The 11,918-nt window shown below is 38.9% G+C and overlaps 1 protein-coding gene across 1 annotated transcript; it reads left to right on the forward strand.

The window, feature by feature from the left end:
- Nucleotides 1–3,364: 3,364 nt before the first annotated feature.
- LOC140230024 (uncharacterized) lies at nucleotides 3,365–9,861 on the forward strand. Its single transcript, XM_072310230.1, has 3 exons — nucleotides 3,365–3,403; nucleotides 6,361–7,097; nucleotides 8,311–9,861. Exons 2-3 carry the CDS (start codon nucleotides 6,362–6,364, stop codon nucleotides 9,813–9,815), a joined length of 2,241 nt encoding a protein of 746 aa, XP_072166331.1. The 5' UTR covers nucleotides 3,365–3,403; nucleotide 6,361; the 3' UTR covers nucleotides 9,816–9,861.
- Nucleotides 9,862–11,918: the final 2,057 nt, after the last annotated feature.

An 11,918-nucleotide genomic window follows, 5' to 3' on the forward strand; every position in this document is an offset into this window, starting at 1 on the left:
TTCTCATCATTTGTAGTAGTACAATTATGATATTTTGCAGAAGTAGTTATACCATCACGAGTAGGGGTAATAGTACATGTAGCAGTAGTAGTAGTAGTAGTTATAGTAGTGGAATTAGTAGAAGTAGTAGTAGCAGCAGCAGCAGTAGTAATGGTAGTATCAGTAGTAGTATAGTAGTAGTAGTAGTAGTAGTAGTAGTAGTAGTAGTAGTAGTAGCAGTAGTAGAAGTAATAGTATAGCAGTATTAGTTATAGTAGTAGTAGTAGCAGTAGCAGAAGTAGAATAGTTACTTAGTAATAGTAGTATCAATAGTAGTAGTAGTAGTAACAACGGTAGTAGTAGTAGCAGTAGTAGTAGTAACAACGGTAGTAGTAGTAGCAGTAGTAGTAGAAGTAGTAGTAGAAGTAGTTGTAGTAGTAGTAGTAGTAGTAGTAGTAGTAGTAGTAGTAGTAGTAGTAGTAGAAGTAGAAGTAGTAGGCCTAGTAGGTAAAGTGGAAGTAGTAGTAGTGTAATCTTAAATAGTTACTGTAGTTGTGGTCCATTACATGTTGAGTACCCCCCCCCCTATTGTTACTGATGTTGTCAATAGCTTTTATTGTCGTACATCATTTTTGTGTGGTCAATGTCGCACCTGCTTCCAGCAACATCACCACCATAATCATTACCATCTTTATCATCATCATCAATTAAGATTACTCAATGTGACTAGAATGAAAGTCTGTTTGGTAGTACTACTGTCATGATTGTAAAACAATATATTCTTTTCGATATTGTACCAGAGAATACTTAAAAGTTATTATTGATTATTTCAGCATTCGAATGTGAGGAGGAAATCGTGAGGAAGTTCTTTTCATCGAGCCATCAAAATTTTATCTCTTCTGCTTACTATCTATCTATCTTTTGTCTACCTATCTATCCATCCCCCTTAAACAAGGGCGCTGGAAGCCCCCCCCCCCCCCCCCTCCATTTAACCCCTGTAACAACTATTAATCAATTATTTATAGACCAAAATGAACAATAAAGACACTTTTCTTGTCTAAAAATTTTCAATTTCATTCGAAATTTTCAATATAATTATATCTATACATTGATCTTTATTTACTTATAAGTAAATTTCAAGTTTCAAGTTCAAGTTTCAATAGTTTAATAGTTTATTTCCATCATCACAAGGAAAAGAAAAGAAAAGAAAAAGTTGACACACTAAATTTAGTGTGGTAGCCTCGCGTCCTTTGACAAGCGTGCCCCCTGAAACACACCTTTAGTAAACCCTTTCATTTTCATTTTCTGCCATGCTTTCTGGCAATATAAGAATAATTTTCATTGCTCGAACAATGAAAATCACGTTTAAGCTTTTAATGAATTTATTTCAGACTAAAACCGAATGACAAAGTGTAAGTGGCTCACCAATGCATACTGGCTCTGACCTAACCTATGCACGCGGCTCATCCGCATTAAGAAATCTGAGAGGTAATGGCCAATCCCAAATGGTGAACGAGTAACACTTTAGTGACTTTACCATGAACATTAGTTATTTTCCAACAGTTTCGGCTCATCAATAATGGATTATTGTTAGAAGCGGCTATCAGTGCACGGACGTTCTTGAGAAACGAACATTTACAATGATACTGAGCTGTCGCTCTCCCTCTCTCTCTCTCTCTCTCTATCTTAGTATCTATATGAATCATATCCTTATCTATCCGTCTCCTCTAATCACTTTCTATATCTTTCTATCTATCCATCTATCTATCTATCTATCTGTCTATCTATCTATCTATCTTTCTATCTATCTCTTTATCTTTCTATCTATCTATCTATCTATCTGCCTATCTGCCTATCTATCTATCTATCTATCTTTCTATCTATCTCTTTATCTTTCTATCTATCTATCTATCTGTCTATCTTTCCAACTATCTATCTATCTATCTATCCATCCATCCATCCATCTATCTATCTTTCTATCTATCCATCCATCTATCTATCTATCTATCTATCTATCTATCTATCTATCTATCAAATCTATCTATATCTAATTATTTATTATCTATCTATCTATCTATCTATCCATCTATTTACCTATCTATATCTATCCATCTATTTATCTATCTATCTCTATCTATCTATTTATCTATCTATCTATCATCTATTTACTCCTATCTATTATCGTTCTCTATCTATTTATTTCTATATATCTATTATTTTCTATTCATCTCTGTTTATCTATCTGTCTGTCTCGTCTGTCTGTCTATCTCTAAACTGTATTCCCTATTATAGCGAGTTTTTGTTAATCATTGTTGATGAATCCTTTTTAACTGCATTCCAACAAGTGTGAAAGACATCACTAAACTATTTTAGATGGAGATTTCCTTAGGATTCTTTTAAACATTCTCAAGTGACCTTCGTTTATGCACATGTGCAAAAATTTTTGTGAACTAGCTATATCTCAGCCATTTAAAAACAATTTTCATCAAACTTTGAGTTCCTTGTATATTATGCTCTTTCATATTAATTTTCATAAGAGATTTCTCATTATCTCAAAAATATATTTTAAAAAAAGTTGGAAACCTGAAGCCCCATTTTAACCGAAACTGTACAATCCCTTTTACACCGTACGCTTTTTATCACTATAAGCGCTCTTCAAAGGTGTAAACCCGGACTCAACTGTTCTATGACAACGGCATCTCAGAGTTTCTTTAGTGTAGCCTTTAGCCATGCATTAGTTCCAAAACTAGTCCTATATCATGCCTATAAACTTAATTATCACTTCCTCCTGTCAAACCCATGAGAAACAGCACAACACAAAACAAAACAAAAGACAGTTTAACTTCCCGCCGAGCAGAAAGGTCTGAAATGTAAGTAGATCATTCTCAATACACCCTTGTACCAAAATTATTTATGACCGATTTTTGTTCATTTCGCAGACTATTACACAGACTCCGATTCTCCCGTTTTCGACAGGAGATCTGATGCCATTTTCACAAAATATCCCGCTCCCCAGATGGAGTTTTAATTTCTCCCGCTAAAACTGCTGTGGATCTCCCGCTGAAGATTTTCTGATATGCATTCCTCCCGCCAAACTCCCCCCCCCCCACAAACAAAAAAGAAACTGACAAACAAACAAACAAACAAGGAAAAAGATAGGCGTAGAATACAGAAAGATCTCTAATACTGTTAACCTTATAAGAGTATTAGTAACATGTTCTGTGTGCGGGAACCTGGAGGCCTGTGCATTTAGTACGTCTATGGGCATTATTATTTATCAGAATTCATATGAGTATGGACGGGTTCGTGGAGGAGAGATTGACGAGGGCTTGACTCCGACATCGCGTTGGAAGCGTAGAGGGCAGCATACCCCAAGCGGTCGGCGTTGGCTATTTACGAGTAGGAGTTTCCTTCTCGTAATAATGTAAGTTTCTTTTATTTGTTGTTTTGTATGTTATAGATCGCTAAGAAGTGGCTTCTGGGTGTGCCCAATATTGCACAGTGTATTTCCATGACCTTGTAAAATCAGCAATTTAAGCTGTTTCAAAGTAATGAAATCCATTCATTGCTAGAGAAGTTGCGAAGGTTTATTATTGCAGTCCCACGCCTACAAAACTATGTCATCATTGACACTACTTCAGTATGGTTGAGGGGTCTAGATATCGCGCACGAAAATTTGAAATGCTCTTATAATAGAAGTTATTCCATAATCGTACCTGAATTTCTCAATGAATATCACGAAAATGCAGAAAAATCACCTCCCAGAATCTCCTGATGATACGATGACGGAGTAGTGCGCTGTTGCCGTTTGTATGTCGGACTTTTTTTTCTGCGTTCAATTTCTCGGGGTATGTAAAGATCGCGCAGCTGCCCTCTGTAGTTTCATACGTGAAAGTGTCTGCCCCTCTGCGGCTGTAACGTGCTCCGGCTTTCGTAGAATATTTTTTCACTTGATATTAAATTTGTCCCTGTTAAGCAACAGCAGTTTTACCTAACTTGTGTATATTATTCTTATTATTATTATATGTGTTATTATTATTATTATTATTATTATTATTATTATTATTATCATATGTGTTATTATTATTACTATTATTATTATTGTTATCATTATTACTGTTATCACCACCACCATCATCGATCATCATAATCATCATCATTATCATTTTCATTATTATTATTATCACTTCCACCACCATCATCATTTTATCATTCTTATAATCATTATTTTCATCATTGATATTTCATAATCGTTAATGATTTTCATTTATAAAGTTTTCTTACAATATTTCTAATCACTTTAACCAATAATAAACACGTAACATTAAATGGAAAATAGTAAAATATGAACATAATCCAAATTATATTTTGTGTGTGTGTGTGTGTGTGTTTGTGTGTTTGCTTACCCATTCGTCACCCTCTCATTTTCGTCACCCATTTGTCACACTCTCATCTAATTTGTTTTCTTCAGTATCATTATGGCCCTCCCCTGTCACAAATATATCACAAGTTAGCGCAAGAAATCACAAGCAAATTCAAATTGAAATCACACTTCAACTTCGATAGACTGAAATATTTATTCCTTTGTAATATTATAATCGTTGTGTTAAAATTTGACTTAAAACAACATTTATTAACAGTATTTCAGCGTAGCTGGCAGCATACATTGTTCTTGTGTATGATGACGTCACGTGGTAAACGATCGATCGAACAAATTACGAATTCTATCGACTACGAACGAGACAAGCGAGACGACACGTCTAGGCTACAACATCCTTAGAACAGATTTTAAGGGAAGGTAGTTTTGTACAAGGTAAAAAATTGGAAATTTAGTGGAAAATTTGTTGGAAATCAAAATTTCTTTCCTGCTTCCTTCTCATGTTGAGCGGTAAGTCAGGTATGTTTATTCCATGGGCGTATCGGCAAATTTTGCGCTTAGTCCTACGCGTAATATCGCTTTCTATACGCAGTTACGCTATGCGCGATCATTAGGTCCCTGCGCGAGACCTAGTACCCTTACTATACAACAAGTAAAATTAAGAAAAAATTTAATGAGTGAAGAACTAACAAGTTAGGCCTAGAATAATGGCCTATATCTATTCTTTCTAGTCTATAGGACGAGATCTAGAATTCTAGGGCACATTACCATTAGATGTTCTATAACCCGAGTTTGTTCAATGAGACACAACAAGATTATACATGCAACAGTAGTAGTGTCCAGTGCTGTGCAGTGTCGGCAAACGAGGAATATTCGCATGCATTTTTATTTTGCGAATTTCGCGAGAGCCAAGATTCGCGAAATTAAAATGCATGCGTAGGCTCTTGTTTTCTACATATACACTATGAGTATTATAAATGCATTGAATTCCAGAGGCTCTTCGCAAAAATTTCATGCTGCTAAAATTTCATGTTTTACAGTAAAATTTAATAGAAGTTACATACCACTATTTTTATATTTAGTGCTTGAGTCTTGACTCAATGACCCCCCCCCCCCCCCCGAATTCACAGACTTGAAAAAAATCAGCACCAAGATTCGACCTCCTGTACCAAATTTTGACCGCACGCAAAAGCATACATGTAGGTTTCTACATATGACCGCCGCTGGTCGGTCGAATTTGTAGATCTACATTGTGAAAGGCATTATGGTTGAATCATGGGCAGCTTAATTTATCTTCACAAAAATCTTGTTTCTGTCCTTCTGACTCTTCAAACAGGTTTAAGAGTGTCTATGTGTAGCTTGGATGTAGTTAGAATTTTACTAAGTTTTCTAGGTTTATAGCTAATGATGTTTACAGCTGTAGCTTTATTACTAGACTTTGCTGAAATTCCCAAGTCTTGCCAAAGAGAGCAAAACTACTTTTTGTCAGACTTTGTTCTTTTTCTTTTTACAGTGTTTGTTTCTTATAATCACACTACAATTATTCAAAAGAAATTTCTTAGTTTAGGGAGATCTCATTTTGTTGAATGAGCTACGTATCTATGGTTAAGTACATTAAACATCTCTTATATTGAAATACAGTGATCTTATCAATTCTGTAGCTTGAAATACCTCATCAAAACATCTTTCCCAATGCTTCACCTGAACAAGCCTTTGCATGTGCTGCTCCAGTATTCTTGAATTCTATCATGTCAATACACATTGACAGTCCCCATGCACTGACAGACTCAAATAATAACTGAAAGTCATCTCTCTTTCCTTTTTCCACAAATCTTGTTAAGGATTTACCTAACAGTTCTTATACATTGTCAATTTATCTCCAGTGAAGCACTTTTAAAATGTCCTGTGTATATTAGAATGAGTATGCATAATGTGAATAAGTACTGCTATTAGTGTTTGAAGTGCTGACAATATATTTTTTCTCATATCTGTGTTGAGGACAGTATGGAAGAGACAGAAATGAGCACTGGACCAGATGGAGACTCGTTCAAACAGGACGTCTTCTACTGTCGCTTCTGCAGCCATCCCTTTGACAGTCAGTACCGGCTAATGACCCACGAGCACATTCACTCGGGCAGTAAGCACCACCACTGCCCTACCTGTGGACGGGCCTTCAGCCAGCCCATGTACCTGCGGTTCCACATGGAGCAGATCCACGGTTGCACCCAGGGGGAGGCGGAGGTGATGGTGGAGAGTGCCTCGAGGATGCAGTGTCCAACCATCATGGACTCCATCGCCATGGCGATGCCTCCACTGCATCACCACACCGGCATCCAGGAGCAACCGCCGACTATGGCTTCCCCAGAGCCCATTGCAGACATCATGGATTTTGCGCCGCTCTTCCATGCTGACGACATTTCCCCGCCTGCGATTTCCCAAGCAAGCCGAGAACAAGACAATAACGATGCTGCAGGAGACGACGTAGCAAACAGAGATATGATACAGACAGACGCAATGTCCAATTCTGAAGCTTACGGCGAGAAATTGTCGGAAGGGGAAACGGGTCAGGGACCAGCGAGCTCGGAGAAATATGGTGTGAGAAAGATTCGCAAGCAGGAAGCCCCTCAGAGAACGGGTAGCACAGCTGACAGTGGTGAACAGCATCTATCACCAACCAGCTCAAAGTTAAACCCTTGGGAGTGTGTGAATGGTGACAGAGACCATCTTGCTCATTCAAACGGTAATTCACTCTTCCAGATTGTAGATCAAGAAGCAAGTTGGGTCAGCTGATGCATATGGTCTCTCATTGTGGTGCTACAGTCCAGTTCAATGTTTGTTCAGCTCGCCAGCTGAGGAAATATTGATTGCATCAATTGCACTGATGGGTATAATTTGCATTCATACTAGCCACATACAGTCAGCCTTGCCTGAGTCGAATCTATTTGGAGTGAAATCAATAGCTTCGACTTAGAGAAAATTTGACTGAAATTTGATTTTAAAAAATAGAATATAAAGAGAAGAGGAGTGGAGTAGACCTTCGACTTAGGCGATTATTCGACTTATGCGAGGTCAACGTATTAAAGCAAGGTTGACTATAGCAGTAAATTAAATTGAAAGAAACAATGCATTACACATTGAAACATTGACGTAATGCTCAGATCTTAAGTTCAATGTAAGTATGATACATTTTAGGCATCTTGAAGCTTTTGTTTTTCTCTTCCTAATTGCTGTGAAATTTGTGTGTGAAATGTCTGCATCCTTTCCTTTCTTTTCACATTATTTTATCAAAATATGGAAGCCAATGTAATTTTTTTTTCCACAGCAGAGCCTTTGATTTAAAAGGACGATATATGCCATCAGTAACAAAAGTTACCCCTGAATTCTAATCCCATCTCAGACTGAGGTCAATTTATGCCGCATTTCATGAAGTATTACCTTGGGTCTGAACACTCTGTGCTTACTGTAGGACATACAATATCTGTGATACTGTGCAAAAGTTTTGAGAGTGTGAAATAAGAGAAGGTAAAGGTCATGAAGGTCAAGGTAAAGCGATAGCATCTGCCAAAGAGAATAACATTGAAATGAGGATATTTGCATCCCAAGGATGATAATGTCCTGTGCCAACTTTACACAGTACGTCAACTTAATGTCTGTAAAGGAAAGTATGACTGTTTTTGTGATGTATGAAAATTCATATTTTGTGTAGCTTCCTACAGCATAGATATGGATTGTTAAATTCACTTGCTCCCACCAGTTAGTTCCTTACTAGACAGAAATTCACTAGCATGTAGCCTTCATCAAGTGTTAACAGGTAAGGCAAGCCTTCAGCAAGCTCTGTTGCTGTCAAGGCAATATTATGTGAACAAAACATACATAGAATTTTAGTACATTATCGAAACAATCTATCAGACGATGATGATGTGTTAATCAGCTGCTTTTTACTCCCTCTACAGACGTCGGAGATGAACTCGCCAGGCAATGTGGAGATGGATTCGTGAACACTAATAATGGGGCTACTACTGAGATTGTCATGACAGAAAGAGTGGTTACAAATGCTGCTGCTTCAGCAATCTATCACTTTGCATCTGAAATAAATGACAGTGCACCATCGTGCAGTGGAGACCTGCCAGACAATACTCTGGAACGATACCACAGTGTTGAGGACTCTTCCCCAAGTGAAGAGACGAGCTGTCCATCTGGCGGTAGCAAGATCTTGACCTGTGAACTCTGTGGCCAGACATTTTCCCGCACATCGTGCCTCAGGACCCATTTCAGACAAGAGCACGGGGCGGAAATTGTAGGAATCGAAAGTGACGACGAGGGTGGTGTTGACAATGCTGGTCGTACTCTGGGGGAGGTCGCAACATCGTTAGTACACCAACCAGATCAATTCATCTCTCTCGCAAAGACCGCGCAACATGAGAAAGATAGAGAGGGATTAGGGATCCGTGAAACGTTGCTCTCCAAACCCTCGAAAGACAAAGTCTCATTCCTGGAGAGTAGCAGGGGAATGAGCATCGAGGAGTTACACAAGCGGCTGCAGGAAGCCAATGAGGCCACAAGCCAGCATGGAAAACTCATCCGAAGTTGCTTCATTAGGAAACACGAGAATGGAACGGAGCAACTGCCTGAGCCAGGTGTACTCAGTGCACTGTCGGTGAATTCACAAACTTCAAGCTTACCCGGACACGCAGGATCGTATACACCATCTGCAACGCATGCAAAGGATTATGAGAATAGCAAAAGAAATGCTCCTCATCATCTGCAGAGATTCTCAAATGAGAAGCTAGAGCCATTCATTGCCAGCAACATTTCGAACAGAAAAGGCAGAGGGAGGCCTCCTGGGGGCAGCTCTGTCTCAAAGTGTGAACTCTGTGGGAAGGAGTTCACACGAAAGAGTGACCTCAAGCGGCATGTACGTACCCACACGGGTGAGAAACCATTCACTTGCCCTTATTGTGGGAGGAAATTTACAGATGTCAGCCATCTACGGGATCACCAGAAACTGCACTCGGGTGCAAAGCCGTACATTTGCAAGGTCTGCGGAATGACGTTCGCACAGTCCAATGGACTGTACTCCCACTCACGCACGCACATCGAAAGGCAGTATGGTTGCAAGCTCTGCTCCAAGAAGTTCACACGGAAGAGCGACGTGCAGCGGCACCTGCGGACACACCCCGAGATCAAACCGTTTTCATGTGCAACCTGCAGCGAGTCGTTTCACACCAAGGAGGGGCTGGCCCACCATGAGCAGGAGCACGGAGAAGATAATCCTTACGTCTGCGGACTGTGTGGCATTAGCTGCGCGGGCCCCAAGGGTCTCAACGCACACCTCAAGGTACACGTGGTGAAGATGCACGCGTGCAAAACGTGCCCGAAGTCGTTCAAACGCAAGTGTGACCTGACTCGGCACGCAAAGACGCATGCCCCGAAAAGAACTCGAAAGAAATCCCGCTGATGGTGCCTCCCGCTATGTGCTGCCATCGTGGAAAAATCTTCAGGGAGAGTTTGTCTATCAATGTCTTACAAGTGTACTCAGTCGTGTGCCATATGTATCATCCCTCCCCCCCCCCCTTCTCTGATTGCTGCCAAATGCTTGCATTTGTATAGGGTCTACCTCTTTTGAAACAACAGTCACTTGTTTTGGGCCAAACCATGAAAGAATAGCATTGGTCATGTACTCAGTTCTGTCAAGTGTACACACAATGCTGCCACCATTGCCAACCCCAAGTGATTCGATGCCAATATCATTTGGTATTTAGGGTTCCAACCATTTTGTGGAAAGCTTTAAGTAACTTTCCTCATCAAGAAAGTTTGTCAGTAAAATAACTCATTGAGAAGCTCAGACTGGAAAAGCCATAGAAAGGCCCATGAATTTCTGATGGTAGGGTATATGTTATGTGCTAAATTTGGTATTGATCTCATTCCTTTTTTAGATAAAGTAGGACCTCGATTATCCGGCCATCGATTATCTGGATTTTTTCTTATTTGCACGTTGACTGGCTGACATTCTTTTCGATATTTTCATATATTTTCAGCGCCAAATCTCACTCAAAACAAACAAATGTTCAACCGTTCTCGTGCAAATACACAACGGGACATGTTCAAATCATCGCAGCAGATTGTAAATTTTAAGTCAGTTTGTGAGATGATGTCAAAGACTGGTGCTGCTCTTGTCACTGGTGTTGAGTGCGCAGTAGTGGTTACAGTACAATGCAGTAGCAGCAGTATTTGACTAGTCACAATATCGATGCAATTGTCGGTCAATATCAATCAAACAAACAACAAATGAAGGGTTATTTTACTTACAGGCCCATTTCACCTTATTTCCATATCAACTTATGAAGTATGAAACATGTTTGAAGTATCTCTCTTATCCGGTCAAATTGATTATTCGTATGCCTGCCGGTCCTGACGTGGCCGGATAATTGAGGTCCTACTCTAGTATCTGGTCAAGCTACCTTGTCAGGGAGCAAGATTTGAAAACACAATTTGTATGCATTCTATTGTGGACACAATATTCCTTTAAAAGTTAAGATCCTGAAAAATTTCACTCTCTTTAGAGTACTGTGGTATGGTTGTAAAAGGCTCTATGTATTTGAACATTGGTTCTTAGCTCTAAATCCTGTTTAACGTGTACACCTTGAAAAGCCACCTTTTACCATTGGGAGCAATGATTGAAAAAAAAAAAATTGAGTTAACCACCTTTGATGCATAGGTGTAGTTCAGTTATATCACAAAACATCCTACCACATAAAGATTTTGCAATAAAGCCACAATAAAGGAGATATCACTAGATTTCTCAATAAACCTTAATTTTTGGCAGTTTATGTAAAAACGATTTTTATATTGCTCACATTTTGTATATTTACATAATACTTAACATTGATTGCACTGATTAACACTTTTGGAAGCACTAAAGCTGCAGGCCACCACCGCTAAAAAAGTAAGTTGTGAGATTTTTGGTTTAAATTTTCTTTCCATCACTAAAGCTGTTTTTTGTATCACCTGCAAATGCTTTAACCAAGACATTTTATCCTAAACATCCTGCTTGACACTGCAGAATTGATAGATGATAGAAACAACTGTAACATTTAAGAGGCTATCCTACATGTAGGTATATGAGACTATTCCTATTAATTATGAATGTAACAATAGATTTGTATTTCCCCATATTTCCTTTCTAATAGAAAACCTTCCCTGACAATGTTAGCCATTGAAAAAGAAAACAGGCCATTCCTTACAATTTCTTGTGCTGTTATTTTGTGTTTGTAAACTTGAGTATATCATATTTGTAAAAATTGGTTTCTTCGTAAGGGTGGTCTTTTAGAGATATACTTGGGTGACCCGCACCTCGTCATAGTTAATCTTTGCGCATATTTGAATCACATTTCGTCACTGAAATTCTATGAAATCCCACTCACATACAGGGAAAATGCTGAAGATTCCAATGGAATCACAAGTTCACTGATCGATATCGAAAATTTGCAGCTATCGTCGCCAAACGCGAACAATTCGGAATAGTTGTGTGCTAAGGAAGGGGCCCGCAACTCGTCACCGG

The sequence above is a fragment of the Diadema setosum genome, chromosome 6 (genome assembly GCF_964275005.1).
Source record: "Diadema setosum chromosome 6, eeDiaSeto1, whole genome shotgun sequence".
Lineage (NCBI taxonomy): Eukaryota > Metazoa > Echinodermata > Echinoidea > Diadematoida > Diadematidae > Diadema > Diadema setosum.

Bases quoted from the DNA above. Each gene is read 5' to 3' on its own strand.
- LOC140230024 (XM_072310230.1), top strand. From the start codon at position 6,362: ATGGAAGAGACAGAAATGAGCACTGGACCAGATGGAGACTCGTTCAAA. The intron at 7,098-8,310 runs GTAATTCACTCT...CTCCCTCTACAG, and splicing joins CCATCTTGCTCATTCAAACG to ACGTCGGAGATGAACTCGCC.